Here is a 15232-nt window from a genome sequence, read left to right as displayed (position 1 = left end):
ATTTTAAGAAAATGTCTTGACTTCATCAACATTTATATTTACGCACAGTGCACACTTACATAACCAAAAGTGTTGGTATTTTTCTTACCCTAAATTGGAACTGAAAGTTGGCATTTGAGATGCTAACTTGGAGGCTGAGTTAATATTATTCGATCTTTGCTTGCTTTCAACATTCGCGGTGCTTTATTCTTGACACCACACACGAAAGTTACATTCCAATCGATCTCACCACCTTTAAGAAAATCTGCCCGATGATTCAAGAAAGATGGTATAAAGTTTCAACTGAAAGTAAGAATTGAAGCACAGAATAAATATTCATGATGACAATGTTGGCCCCTGTACAGTGTACAATTGAGATCACCTTGGCCCCGCGGTCTTGTTGGATACAAAAATGCCCGTTAAATCCATCCCAAAAAAATAATACCCATATTTGTCCCAGCCCCACCCGAAATCTCAAATTCAGTACTGCTCAAAGTTTAACAGTCAAATATTAACAAATGGCTGGAAAGTGGAAAGTGCGGGTGTAAGAAAGTTGGAGATAGTGTCTGGATCAGCTGCTCGGATCAGGTCGGGGTGGGTGCTCTGACAAGTTGGGGATAATGAGGCAGAGTTTGAGCTGATCACTCATTACCTGCCGATAATTAGTCTATTTAAATAATCACCCAAACGTGTTTCCTTATCGCTAGTCCAGGATGATCCGCATCCAGCAATTAGGATGTCCAGTAACCAGGGAAACCGGTCACCAGGGGAACCGGTCACCAGGACAACTAGTAACCATAATAACTAGATAACATCACGTTCAGTAACCCAGAAAAATGACATGGAAACCTTGTTAAACCCTGGTCATTAGAAACACCCCTAAAAGTCCTAATGACCAGCGTCTACTAGAATAGATTAGTAATATAATTTTGGTGTTAAGTAATTTTTAAAATGTTTAGTAAATTTTGTTTTCGTAACTATATTTATTCAGGACTCTACAGAAGGAATTTATTTAATGTAGTTGGAGGAGTCATAACTCTTCTCACGTCCGAAAATGGTGTTTCTCTTGTATCAAATATAAGAAGTAAAATGAAATTAGAATAATCCTTAATAAACAAAGTGCTAACAATTTCAGTAGTCTGACAACGTGATAAATCGCTAGAATTCACTGTGTACTCGAAAAATCAATTTTAAATTTCGAAGACTTTCAGTCTTGTACGGAAAAGAAAGTGTGCTTAGGTGGTAAGACATTACGCGTCACGCCAGTTTTTCTGTTAAAATAGCAGCGAAATAACTGTCCTGACCTCAGCGTAGATTTAAAGTAGCACTGAACTCATTTTTGACTCTTCACCCTTGGTGTAGGCACTCTCGTGGCACTCTCGTGGCACTGCTGCACTGTGGCACTGTCGTGGCATTTTGACCGCGCGTAGAGTATAATGGGTACGATAATAATATTATTCAAACAACCAACCTTGTTCTGGTGTACACTATTCTCTGTGCTTTAGTCTGCGCTTTAGTCTGTACAGTGGACTGCTATCTATTCTGTACCGTTTCCTGCTGCACCATTCAACTGTTCAGCGGCCAATGAATCATGAGTTCACTGTGGATGACAAAACACATGATTAACATACTGAAAGTCAAATCTCCGGAGAAAGCCTTGAAAAATATAAAATCACCAAAATTGGTAACCCATTCCGTAATTTCACAGTTCTAACCTAAGTTTTCTCCACCGACCAATTTGAATTAATTAGTTAATAATGGCATAAGAAACAGTTAAGGTGGCTGCCCGACTTTGGGGCCGGATCAGTTTGGTTCCCAAAAGTCGGCCAACGGTCAAGGTGCTGGAAATTAGGTTCCCGGAGAAATCACCAGAATGTTCTACCGGTAGTAGTGTAGTACATTTTTCAAATGTGAACTTTCCTGAATCGACATTTTCACAGTTTGTCAAAATTTATTGAAGTACTGGAAGCTAGAATTACGGAAATGCACTGACAAATAAAAGATATCCAGTTCCAAATATGACCTTTGTTGGACCAAAATTTCGTCGTGTTGACGAAATATTTGGTAAAGCAAAACTCTTTGAACTGAATCATTATTTTTATATATTTATAATTTTACATCACAAGAAGTATTTTCTTTCCAATTATACTTAATCATTTAGCTGTTCAGTTTAAAGATTATTCTTAACATTTTCATTATATATTTGATGTCTTACATTTAATTTTAACTAGCTATTATTATTTGATTTAGTAACTGTTTGAATTCTGAAAATTTAACGATAAGGATAATTAAGACTTGAAATTAAACAGTAAAAACCATGTTAACAATATCTAACACATGTGTTCATGTCTGCACACTCCGTCGCTGCACCTCACTGTTCCACGGGGGCAATCCCCTCCTCCACAGTGGCCGCATGTCTTAGCACAGTACTTCTTCATGTAGTCCACCCAGCCGTTACTCTGGCACTTGCCCTTAAACTTGGCACAGTCAGAGTTTATATCCTTACAGTTGGGGTCGGGGTTGGGATTGGGGTCAGGTTTGTTTCCATCATCATCAGGAGGAGAGTAGTTGACGGCGCTATCAGATCCTGAGTCACTTCCTCCAGTGCTCGCCAGTCTGGGATAGCTGGAATACTTGAAGAGCTGACAATTGTGGTGGCCTCTAGCGAACCTCACGAAACCCTTATCTCCCCAGTCGGCGCCCCAAGAGTTCTTGACCAGTACGTATTTAGGAGCGTACCCCACCATGGTAACGGCGTGGTTGGCGTGTCCGCGACATGTCGTGTCTCTCAATATCTCGTGATCGTACTGGAAAGTCCTGTCCGTCACCTGGAAGGCTACTCCGATAGAAGCAAACTGCAGTACATCAATGTGGGCAGCCTCTGACTGGCTGACTTTAACTGCTCCTGTCATCTTGTATGCCTTCATAGCGTTAGGTTTCTGTTTGTAGTAGCACCGTCCATCCTTCTCATTGTAAGGGTAGTCTTTGGTAGCAGCCAGTCTTCCTCCGTACTGTGCGCTCCACTGGTAGCATCTATCAACCCAGCCTCCATCACATCCGTCATCCTTTCCCTCAAACACACAGTCGAGGTACTCCTGCTCTGCGAAGTTCCTCAGAACTCCAGACTTCACTGCGTAGGTTGTCTCCAGACCTCCCACTGCTCCGAAGGTCCAACAAGATCCGCAGCTTCCTTGGTTCTTGACAGGGGTGACCATGCCTTTGTCAGTCCAGAGAAGTTTAGAAGGGTTCCCCACCCCACTCCTCAGCACGGTGTCTTCAGGTCCGGGTGTCATGGAGGTGATGTTGAGTCCCAAATATCTCTGTTTCTCTCCGGGGGTCATTGCGGAGAACTTGTTGAGAGCATATCCAGCGCTGTCCTCAGTGTCCTCGTTGTAGTCGGCAACATGCTCAGCATTAGCTCTGAACAGTCTAAATCTCATCACATCCTCTCCAGTGCTAAACTTCAGGTGGTTCTTAGCCTTGAACTGAGAGTACAGGTTCAGAGTAGCTCTGGGAGACTTCAGGACCTCTCTGAGAGGGTCATCAGCTAGGGTAACAGCCAGCAAACAAACTAGAATTATCTTCATCTTGGTAGAGTGATGACTGAGGAGGAGGGGGCTGGTTTTTATAAATGCCTAGAGGGGCGGCAGGTGAATCAGAACAACCAGAGCCGCACCCCCACATAGTCATACGTCAGCATATTGAATTGAGCGTGTCTTTTGTTCGACAATTTTCTTTTATAAATAATAAAATCATTTAACTTTTCTAGCGAGGCCTGCTAGTGATGAAAATAGCTAATATCTCCTACCGACACCATAGCAGATGTGACCATCCCAGAAACTGTGTTAATTCAATTTCGTTTAAAACTAACTCTGAATCTGAAAATTCTAACATAAAACTTAGTTTTTGAACCGAGTTAGCACCTCGAATTTAAGCAAATGAAATTAATCTAAGGATGATAGGAGGTTATTTCAACGCAATCAGGTGATTCAAAAAATGAAATCTATGAAATCTATGAAACCTATGAAATCTATGAAATCTATGAAATCTATGAAATCTATGAAATCAATGAAATCAATGAAATCTATGAAATCTATGAAATCTATGAAATCTATGAAATCTATGAAATCTATGAAATCTATGAAATCAATGAAATCAATGAAATCTATGAAATCTATGAAATCTATGAAATCTATGAAATCTATGAAATCTATGAAATCTATGAAATCTATGAAATCTATGAAATCTATGAAATCTATGAAATCTACGAAATCTACGAAATCTATGAAATCTATGAAATCTATGAAATCTATGAAATCTATGAAATCTATAAAATTTATGAAATCTATGAAATCTATGAAATCTATGAAATCTATGAAATCTATGAAATCTATGAAATCTATGAAATCAATGAAATCAATGAAATCTATGAAATCTATGAAATCTATGAAATCTATGAAATCTATGAAATCTATGAAATCTATGAAATCAATGAAATCAATGAAATCAATGAAATCTATGAAATCTATGAAATCTATGAAATCTATGAAATCTATGAAATCTATGAAATTTATGAAATCTATGAAATCTATGAAATCTATGAAATCTATGAAATCTATAAAATCAATGAAATCTATGAAATCTATGAAATCCTGGAGTTTAGACACCATACAACTGTTCAGCAACCAATGAATCATGAGTTCACTGTGGATGATAAAAGACATGATTAACATACTGAAAGTCAAATCTCCGGAGAAAGCCTTGAAAAATACAAAATCACTAAAATTGGTAACATGGGGACCCATTCCGGAATTTCACAGTTCTGACCGAATTTTTTTCCACTGAAGAATTTGAATAAGTCAGTTAATGGTGGATGGCATAAGACACAGAATTACGGAAATGCACTGACAAATAAAATATACCCAATTCCAAATATGACCTTTGTGGGACGAAAGTTTTGGTAAAGTAATTAAGCAAAACTCTTTGGACTGAATCATGTTTATGTATTTATAATTTTTCATCACAAGAAGTATTGTCTTTCCAATTATACTTAATCATTTAGCTGTTCAGTTTAAAGATCATCCGTAACATTTTCATTATAAATTTGATGTCTTACATATATTCAACTAACTATTATCATTTGATTTTGTAACTGTTTGAATTCTGAAAAGTTAAACGATAAGGATAATTAAGATTTGAAATTAAATAGTAGTTACCATGTTAACAATATCTAACACATGTGTTCATGTCTGCACACTCCGTCGCTGCACCTCACAGTTCCACGGGGACAATCCCCTCCTCCACAGTGGCCGCATGTCTTAGCACAGTACTTCTTCATGTAGTCCACCCACCCGTTACTCTGGCACTTGCCCTTAAACTTGGCACAGTCAGAGTTTATATCCTTACAGTTGGGGTCGGGGTTGGGGCTGGGGTCGGGGTTGTTTCCATCATCATCAGGAGGAGAGTAGTTGACGGCGCTATCAGATCCTGAGTCACTTCCTCCAGTGCTCGCCAGTCTGGGATAGCTGGAATACTTGAAGAGTTGACAATTGTGGTGGCCTCTAGCGAACCTCACGAAACCCTTATCTCCCCAGTCGGCGCCCCAAGAGTTCTTGACCAGTACGTATTTAGGAGCGTACCCCACCATGGTAACGGCGTGGTTGGCGTGTCCGCGACATGTCGTGTCTCTCAATATCTCGTGATCGTACTGGAAAGTCCTGTCCGTCACCTCGAAGGCTACTCCGATAGAAGCGAACTGTAGGACATCAATGTGAGCAGCCTCTGACTGGCTGACTTTAACTGCTCCTGTCATCTTGTATGCCTTCATAGCGTTAGGTTTCTGTTTGTAGTAGCACCGTCCATCCTTCTCATTGTAAGGGTAGTCTTTGGTAGCAGCCAGTCTTCCTCCGTACTGTGCGCTCCACTTGTAGCATCTATCAACCCAGCCTCCATCACATCCGTCATCCTTTCCCTCAAACACACAGTCGAGGTACTCCTGCTCTGCGAAGTTCCTCAGAACTCCGGACTTCACTGCGTAGGTTGTCTCCAGACCTCCCACTGCGCCGAAGGTCCAACAAGATCCGCAGCTTCCTTGGTTCTTGACAGGGGTGACCTTGCCTTTGTCAGTCCAGAGAAGTTTAGAAGGGTTCCCCACCCCACTCCTCAGCACGGTGTCTTCAGGTCCGGGTGTCATGGAGGTGATGTTGAGTCCCAAATATCTCTGTTTCTCTCCGGGGGTCATTGCGGAGAACTTGTTGAGAGCATATCCAGCGCTGTCCTCAGTGTCCTCGTTGTAGTCGGCAACATGCTCAGCATTAGCTCTGAACAGTCTAAATCTCATCACATCCTCTCCAGTGCTAAACTTCAGGTGGTTCTTAGCCTTGAACTGAGAGTACAGGTTCAGTGTAGCTCTGGGAGACTTCAGGACCTCTCTGAGAGGGTCGTCAGCTAGGGCAACAGCCAGTAAACAAACTAGAACTATCTTCATCTTGGTAGAGTGATGATTGAGGAGGAGAAGACTAGTTTTTATAAATAAGTAGAGGGGCGGCAGCTGTGAATCAGAACAATCAGAGCTGCCATGACTTCTTGCCGCATACGTATGCAAATTGAATTGCCTTTTGTTTGACAAATTTCGTTTATGTATAATTATAATAAAATTATTCAACTTGACCAGCGAGACCTGCTAGTGATGGTAATGGCTGACCTCTCCTCCCAACACCATACTCAGCAGATGTGACTACCCCAGAAAATGTGTTAATTTAATTTCGCTTAAAACTAACTCGACACCTCCATCTGAAAATTCTAGCACAAATTTTAGTTTTTGTCTTTAAATAGAATTAGCACCTAGAATTTTAGCGAATGAAATTAACCTAAGGATGATGGGAGGTTATTTTAACGTAATCAGGGTGTCCAGGTGATTTAAAAAATGAAATCTATGAATGTCAGAAAAGATCTAGTATGAAATTTATAAATATTTCCGTCCGAGCGAAGCGAAGTTTCATATCCCATATGCTGATCGAGTCCATCAAGACTCGAAGAGCCTCAGCAAGACGTAACGATCACCGGACTTCGGAGGGACTTTCGGACAACATGTATTTTAGCAGTGCTACCGGCGAAAATTCTGTCGTTTTAACCCTATTTTAAGCAATTTTTGATTTGTTTGTTTAAAAATCTTAAAATCTGATGTCTCTATGAAAAATATCAAAAATCCGTCCCAAAATCTATCACAGTGCTGGCAAGCACGACCGTTGCATTTATTGTGGGTATACTATGTTCCCCATTTACTATTATACCCCCTTTACTATTATACCCCCTTTACTATTATACCCCCTTTGGTACACGTTACAAGCCTCTTTTGTGCACGCGAAGCGTGCACTCCGGCCGGAGGCGGCGGCCGAAGGCCGCCGCCTCCGGCAGGAGTTTTCCAGGCATTAAGACTCATCGGAAGTCGTTAAGCAGAATTATTTTTAGTTCAAAACATTCTAATTTGATGTCAAAGATGACAGGAATAAAAAATAGTTATGTTGAGATTTTTAAGAAATTTGCATAAAATACTCGCCAGAGCACTGTTATACGAAATTCGGTAAAAAACCCAAAATCGCCATATTCAGGTGCCTTAAAAACCATGTTAAAATTGAGTTAGAGATCTGAAATTTTTCAGGGCGTCTAGACGTTGATCAAATCGACTGCAAAAAAAGTTTCAGGTTTCAGGAGTATCGGGAAATGGGTTTTCTAGAACCCCTGTTTTACGACAGATTGTCGTGATATATATATATATACATACATATTCAGGGATAGACGCTTTGCCAGTCAATTGTAGCCTGTATTTAATTGTCCATAGATTCAAAAGTATAAAAGATAAAGCCATTTCCGACCACAGGTCTTGCAAATAATTGTTTACACTTTAGTTTACATTGTATACAAAAATTATTTGACGTCATAAACACCCCTTGATGACGTCATCAAGTTAACCGTTTTTAAAACTTGATTTTTGACAAAGTAATAACTTTTAAAATTAATTTTAAACCATTAAGGAGTAATTTTATTCAAAATCTGAGGAGATTTTCACCTTAGATAATTGTTCAAGCATTCTGAAAATCTACCGGAAAGTTTTTCTAGCTTGCTCCTTCATGAAGATATTCGTCATTGAAGTTTGTGCTTTTTTGAAGAATTATTTTATAAAAACGTCAATTTTGCGATTTAGTATTCTCTGGTGTTGGGCCATGCCTTGAGTTGAGGAGCTCAGTTCTGCTTCCTATAGGTATAAATTGTGCATTAGGCTAGTTTTGAAGTTGAAAATCGAAAAGTTGCACACGTGGGGACACGCCCAAATTGATAGAAAATTGCTAAAATCACTGAAAATTGCTGTTTTCGTCATTTTCGGTCAACTTTAGAGTGCCGTTGTGATTACAGTTCTTCTTGAAATACTTTGAAACTTTGCATGCTTATCAAGCTATATATAAAACAATTTCATGAAAAAATTTACGGCGATTCAATATTGGATGCGCACGCAACGTCCGCTCAAAGTTTGCACGTGCGAAAGGTGAGAATTTTGCTCATTCGTGATTTCCAACAAATTCTGCTTTGCCACGACAGTTTAATGTCATTATATATGAATTTAATGCCAACTTGAATGAGTATTAGGTGGCATATTCAGTCAGTGATCGACCGATATGCTTACCTAAACACAAGGAAATGTTTTTAAAGGAAAATTTCGAAATCGTTGAAACTTCCTCCTTATTAATTAATGAAGATATCAGTTTATATTTCGACTTTATAAAGTACCCTGACATTATAATCAAAAAGAGATGATATTTTACCAAAACCCATATTCATGGGTAGAGTGGACCGCTGCCAGTGTCTCTCTTTCCCAAACAAAAAGAAATGATATTAATTTGATTGACCGTTCTCAAATGCAAAATGATACCGAGAATGAAATCGGTCGCTCGCTTTTCCCATTCATTTACAATTGTAATAGATTAAGAAGATCTACCCAAAGGCAGCTGTACTCGGCAATAAAGATTCAATAAACTTCAGCTAATTCAATAAGCAATAACTACTACCCTTACCCCGAAATACTAGGTATCGATCCGAACGCAACCCAAAGAGATTTTTACAGCATCTGACTGATGTAATCAATCGAAATTTATTACAATTCGTAAGCCGTGAATGAATGGAAAAAGCGAGCGACCGATTTCATTCTCGGTATCATTTTGCATTTGAGAACGGTCAATCAAATTAATATCATTTCTTTTTGTTTGGGAAAGAGAGACACTGGCAGCGGTCCACTCTACCCATGAATATGGGTTTTGGTAAAATGAACTCTATGAAATCTATGAAATCTATGCAATTTATGAAATCTATGAAATCTATGAAATCTATGAAATCTATGAAATCTATGAAATCTATGAAATCTATGAAATCTATGAAATCTATGAAATCTATGAAATCTATGAAATCTATGAAATCTATGAAATTTATGAAATCTATGAAATCTATGAAATCTATGAAATCTATGAAATCTATGAAATCTTTGAAATCTATGAAATCTATGAAATCTGTGAAATCTAAATTCTTATGGTTTGAAATAACACCTGTCCACCATCATTGTTCCTTAATTTGTTAGATTGTTGTATAAATTGTGTGTGTTTATCCCACAGAAAGCTAATTTAAATTTAACACCTGAAATTTTCAGCTGAGGATCTTTTGTTTCCTACCAAAGGAGCATTTTGTTGAACAATAGACGGTCGATTCAATGCAATTAAGTTTCAGACGTAGGTGCTAGCACCTGTCCATCACTGATCTGATTCACCTGTTGCTCCTCTACGTTACTCCCCTTCTACTTCACTATAAAAACCAGCCCCCACCTCCTCAGTCATCACTCTACCAAGATGAAGATAATTCTAGTTTGTTTGCTGGCTGTTGCCCTAGCTGATGACCCTCTCAGAGAGGTCCTGAAGTCTCCCAGAGCTACTCTGAACTTGTACTCTCAGTTCAAGGCTAAGAACCACCTGAAGTTTCGCACTGGAGAAGATGTGATGAGATTTAGACTGTTCAGAGCTAATGCTGAGCATGTTGCCGACTACAACGAGGACACTGAGGACAGCGCTGGCTATGCTCTCAACAAGTTCTCCGCAATGACCCCCGGAGAGAAACAGAGATATCTGGGACTCAACATCACCTCCATGACACCCGGACCTGAAGACACCGTGCTGAGGAGTGGGGTGGGGAACCCTTCTAAACTTCTCTGGACTGACAAAGGCAAGGTCACCCCTGTCAAGGACCAGGGAAGTTGTGGATCTTGTTGGTCCTTCGGAGCAGTGGGAGGTGTGGAGACAACCTACGCAGTGAAATCTGGAGTTCTGAGGAACTTCGCCGAGCAGGAGTGGCTCGACTGTGTGTTTGAGGGAAAGGATGACGGATGTGATGGAGGCTGGGTTGATAGATGCTACTCGTGGAGCGCACAGTACGGAGGAAGACTGGCTGCTACCAAAGACTACCCATACAAGGGGAGGGATAGTAGGTGCTACTATAAACAGAAACCTAACGCTATGAAGGCATACAAGATCTCAGGAGTAGAAAGAGTCAGCCAGTCAGAAGCTGCCCACATTGATGTCCTTCAGTTCGCTTCCATCGGAGTAGCCTTCGAGGTGACAGACAGGACTTTCCAGTACGATCACGAGATATTGAGAGACACCACATGTCGCGGACACGCTAACCACGCCGTTTCCATGGTGGGGTACGCTCCTAAATACGTACTGGTCAAGAACTCTTGGGGCACCACCTGGGGAGATAAGGGTTTCGTTAGGTTCGCTAGAGGCTACCACAATTGTCAGCTCTTCAAGTATTCCAGCTATCCCAGACTGGCGAGCACTGGAGGAAGCGACTCTGGATCTGATAGCGCCGTCGACTACACTCCTCCTGATGATGATGGAAACAACCCCGACCCCAGCCCCAAGCCCGACCCCAACTGTAAGGATGTGAACTCTGACTGTGCCAAGTGGAAGAGTTACTGTCAGAGTAACGGCTGGGTGGACTACATGAAGAAGTACTGTGCTAAGACATGCGGCCACTGCGAAGGTGGAGACGGTGGAGATTGCAAAAGTGGAACAGTGAGGTGCAGCGACGGAGTGTGCAGACATGAACACATGTGTTAGATATTGTTAACATGGTAACTACTATTTAATTTCAAATCTTAATTATCCTTATCGTTTCACTTTTCAGAATTCAATTTCAAACAGTTACAAAATCAAATAATAATAGCTAGTTAAAAATAAATGTAATGTATGTAAGAAATCAAATTTATGAAAATGTCGACGATGTCGCGAATAAGCACTAAACCAAACAGCTAAATCAAAGTGATCTAAATATAATCGGGAAAATGCTTCTTTAGAAGTATAAAATTATAAAGGGGATCTAGTTTAATTGGGTTCTTTTATATCGCACTACTACTACTCTGCGCTCTACTATACGCTCTACTCTGCACTCTTAGTCTCATGCATCATAGACAATCATAGTTACCATAGTGACGCATTACTCAACGCTCTACAAGTACAACATAACAATCTCCCCCGGTAGATAATGCATGGTATTCTAGCAGTTTAAACTTGTTTACCCCCCTACCCCCTCACCTACTTGCAAATACATTATTCCTGTACTGTGCAGAATTTAGTTGCGTGGTCTTTCACCCGAATTGCAAAATGTAACAAATTGAAAGTGACATGAATTGTAAGTGGCGCAAAATCTATAATGTTCCAAAGCAGTTAAAATGAAACACTTCGTAGATCTATACCGTGGGTCCTTCACTTCAAAATTGGCTCGGTTTTCTAACATTGAAAAATGGAAGATTGTTTCTGAACACAGATTAGCCTTAGGGTAAGCACATAATTGTCAGTGGGCCAGGTACCGCAACTAAGTGGCAGGATGCCTTGATTAGCGAAGGATGCCTTGATACGCTCAATGATGTGCTTTGTAACAAGCGAAGTAATAGAGATTAAAGGAGTCAGAGCGTGGTTTTTAAAAATGATAGGTTTTATTTTTACCAACATCTCCCTTTTCATTTAGCCTTATTCAGCCATTCGGCGATTATTCGTAACATACTTTTGATTTCTTGCTACCAGTTATTAAAGCTAGTATCAAACAATTTTTGAAAAATTATAGTGAAACGACAAATTAAACATAGTTATGTCTTAGAAATATTAGTAGTCAATACAGTAAGAATATTTAATGGCACATGTGTCCATGTGTGCAAACTCCGTCCTTGCACCTAATAGTACCACTAGGACACTAGGACAGTCCCCACCATCGACCCCCTAGCAGTAGCCGCACGTTCTAGCACAGTTCTTAATCATGGAAATAGTCTTGCAGTAGCGTTTCGACTCGGCACAATGATAACCCACGTCGCTACATACGGGGGCGGTGTTAGGCTTATCTCCGACATCGTCTCCCTCGCAGGTGTTGCAGGTTTTAGCACAAAGTTTCTTAATCATGTCAACAGTTTTGCAGTAGCGTTTCGACTCGGCACAATTAACGAACACGTCCCTACAGATGGGCCGGTCGGGAGACTTCAGGACCTCTCTGAGAGGGTCATCAGCTAGGGCAACAGCCAGCAAACAAACTAAAACTATCTTCATCTTGGTAGAGTGATGACTGAGGAGGAGGGGGCTGGTTTTTATAGTGAACTATAGAGGGAAGTAGAGGGGAAGCAGGTGAATTAGAACAATCAGGAACAGGTGCTGCCACCTACGTCTGATAGTTGATGGAATCGACCGTGTCTTTTGTTCAACAAAATGTTCTTTAGATAGGAAACAAAAGGTCCTCAGATTAAACGTTCAGGTGTTAAATGAATATCGGCTTGCAGCTTCTTCTGTGAAATAAAAACACACAATTTGTGAAACAACTTAACAAATTAAAGAACAATGATGGTGGACAGTTGTTATTTTAAACCATAAAGATTTTAAAAGATTGCGGCATCGAAAAAGCCTGCCGTCCCATCATTTGCCAAATTCAATTTAAAGACAAAAACCAAGTTTTTTAGATGTGTCGATTTAGTTTTAAACGAATCTAAATTAAGCGCATAATTGTCAGTGCAGATGGCAGGCAGCCATGATACGCGAAGATGTCAGCTGTTCGGTGTCCAATGCTGTGCTCAGTGCTGTGCATTACGATTCACGCGAAGTAACAGAGGAGGATTCAGAAGCTGGTTTTACAAAAACAAATATCTTCCTTTTTATTTAGTCCTATTTAGCTGTTCGGCGATTATTCGTGAAACACTTTTCATTTCTTGCTATCAGACAAGGTTAGGATCCATCGAGTAAATCTTAGTCTCACGTCGCGATCCTCATTTCATAACGCGGCGAAAGACACGACAATACGACATGGCCGAAGTACACAGCGTGAGGCAAGAAAATCTTTGGGGGTTGTATAATATTAATATAGGTCGAACGGCGACGATCACCGGATGCCTAAGATGCTGCAGTCGAAAATTTTGGGAAAAACTGCGTTTTTAACCCCTTTTCCAAGTATTTTAGGCTCACACACTTGAACTATCTAATGGAACAAATAGACAGGATGGTGCAAGACTGGACATCAGTGCGAGATCGTTTTGGTCGCCGCTGGACAGGGCATTCACAGATGTAAGGGTACTTCACCCTCAAGCCCAGTCCAACAGTGACAAGAGCATCTCACAGATGTACCAATCTCACGAGAAAAGCAAAAAACGTGAGTACAATGACAGAGTCCTCAATGTTGAAAAGGCTACCTTCACGCCACTGGTGTTCAGTACTACAGGAGGAATGGCAACTGAGGCTTCACAGTTTCTAAAACATCTCGCTGAAAAGATCAGCCTAAAGAAAGGCCAACGGTATTGTGATGTGATGTCATTTGTCAGACGCAGACTGCGTTTTGATCTACTCAGAACCTGTATAATCTCTATCAGGGGGTACAGAGGTACCAGAACCCTTCCACCCACGGCAATAAGTGATTTGGACCTTAACCTGATCAACACTCTTAAACCCTAAAAGGTCATGGAGTGCTCTAGTTGGATGGGGGTCTAAACTACTTTTTGTTGTGATGTGATTTAGTGGTTTTTATATATATTATTACAAAGGGTTTTATTTTTATTTTTACCTCAGTTTCTAAATTTGTACCATTTTTACAGAATTTTATATAGGGTCATTGCTATATTATGTGTATATTGTTTCTATCAGTTTCTAAATTTGTACCATTTTTACAGAATTTTATATAGGGTCATTGCTATATTATGTGTATATTGTTTGAATATTTTATTTATTTAAGTATTTTAGGCTAGAAACAGTGAAATAACTTAGGTTTTTTAGAAATATCAATAGTTAATATGATAACAATGTTTAATGGCACATATGTGTCTATGTGTGCACACCCCGTCCTTGCATCTAATAGTACCACTAGGACACTAGGACAGACTCCACCATCGTCTCCCTAGCAGTAGCCACACGTTTTAGGACAGTTCTGCATCATAGAGAAACTCTTGCAGTAGCGTACTGACCTAGCACAATTAAAACCCGTGTCCCTGCAGGGGTTAGAGTCGTCTTCGTCATCCTCTTCCTTGCAGTAGTTGCAGGTTTTAGCACAGTTCTTAATCATGGAGATAGTCTTGCAGTAGCGCACCGACCTGGCACAATTATCGTACACATCCCTACAAGGAGGGTCATCAGCTAGAGCAACAGCCAGCAAACAAACTAGAATTATCTTCATCTTGGTAGAGTGATGACTGAGGAGGAGGGAGCTGGTTTTTATAGTGAACTATAGAGGGGAGGTAGAGGGGAAGCAGGTGAATTAGAACAATCAGGAACAGGTGCTACCACCTACGTATGATAGTTAATGGAATCGACCGTGTCTTTTGTTCAACAAAATGTTCTTTAGATAGGAAACAAAAGGTCCTCAGCTAAAACGTTCGGGTGTTAAAAGAATATCGGCTTGCAGCTTCTTCTTTGAGATAAACACATACAATTTTTAAAACAACTTAACCAATTAAGGAACAATGATGGTGGAGAGGTGTTATTTCAAACCATAAAAATTTAAATAGAATTTAAAAATATTGCATTGAAAAAGCCCGCTATTCGCGAAATTCTGTATAAAGAGAAAAACTAAGTTTAGTGCTAGAATTTTAGAGCTGTCGAGGTAGTTTTATTTTTAAACCAGCCAGGCTTGGGCACTGATTACAACAACGGTTGGTGGTCACGAAACGAAGACCCTGGTGGTCAGATCGAATTAC

General features: G+C 40.2%; 5 protein-coding genes across 5 annotated transcripts in view; 1 reads left to right on the top strand and 4 right to left on the bottom strand.

Annotated features, from left to right (window-relative positions):
- Positions 1-15232, bottom strand: part of LOC134823488 (double-strand-break repair protein rad21 homolog A-like) — a 901854-nt gene that overhangs the window by 385549 nt on the left and 501073 nt on the right. The gene's annotated exons all lie outside the window — the stretch shown is intronic.
- LOC134823659 (cathepsin L-like proteinase) lies at positions 2310-3566 on the bottom strand. The gene has a single exon (XM_063835193.1). It carries the CDS (start codon positions 3564-3566, stop codon positions 2310-2312), a length of 1257 nt encoding a protein of 418 aa, XP_063691263.1.
- LOC134823658 (uncharacterized) lies at positions 5210-6466 on the bottom strand. The gene has a single exon (XM_063835192.1). It carries the CDS (start codon positions 6464-6466, stop codon positions 5210-5212), a length of 1257 nt encoding a protein of 418 aa, XP_063691262.1.
- On the top strand, positions 9870-11135 carry LOC134823657 (uncharacterized). Its single transcript, XM_063835191.1, has one exon. It carries the CDS (start codon positions 9870-9872, stop codon positions 11133-11135), a length of 1266 nt encoding a protein of 421 aa, XP_063691261.1.
- LOC134823656 (uncharacterized) lies at positions 12291-12611 on the bottom strand. The gene has a single exon (XM_063835190.1). The coding sequence runs from the start codon at positions 12609-12611 to the stop codon at positions 12291-12293; it is 321 nt and encodes a 106-aa protein (XP_063691260.1).

This window comes from Bolinopsis microptera, chromosome 11 (assembly GCF_026151205.1).
Source record: "Bolinopsis microptera isolate Bmic1 chromosome 11, MBARI_Bmic_1.0, whole genome shotgun sequence".
Classification (NCBI taxonomy): domain Eukaryota; kingdom Metazoa; phylum Ctenophora; class Tentaculata; order Lobata; family Bolinopsidae; genus Bolinopsis; species Bolinopsis microptera.
The sequence above is the reverse complement of the archived record's forward strand: the minus strand, read 5'-3'. Positions and strand labels throughout refer to the sequence as shown.

What these genes read in the sequence shown, in the direction of transcription:
- LOC134823657 (XM_063835191.1), top strand. Translation starts at nt 9,870, where the DNA reads ATGAAGATAATTCTAGTTTGTTTGCTGGCTGTTGCCCTAGCTGATGAC.
- LOC134823658 (XM_063835192.1), bottom strand. Translation starts at nt 6,466, where the DNA reads ATGAAGATAGTTCTAGTTTGTTTACTGGCTGTTGCCCTAGCTGACGAC.
- LOC134823659 (XM_063835193.1), bottom strand. Translation starts at nt 3,566, where the DNA reads ATGAAGATAATTCTAGTTTGTTTGCTGGCTGTTACCCTAGCTGATGAC.
- LOC134823656 (XM_063835190.1), bottom strand. Translation starts at nt 12,611, where the DNA reads ATGAAGATAGTTTTAGTTTGTTTGCTGGCTGTTGCCCTAGCTGATGAC.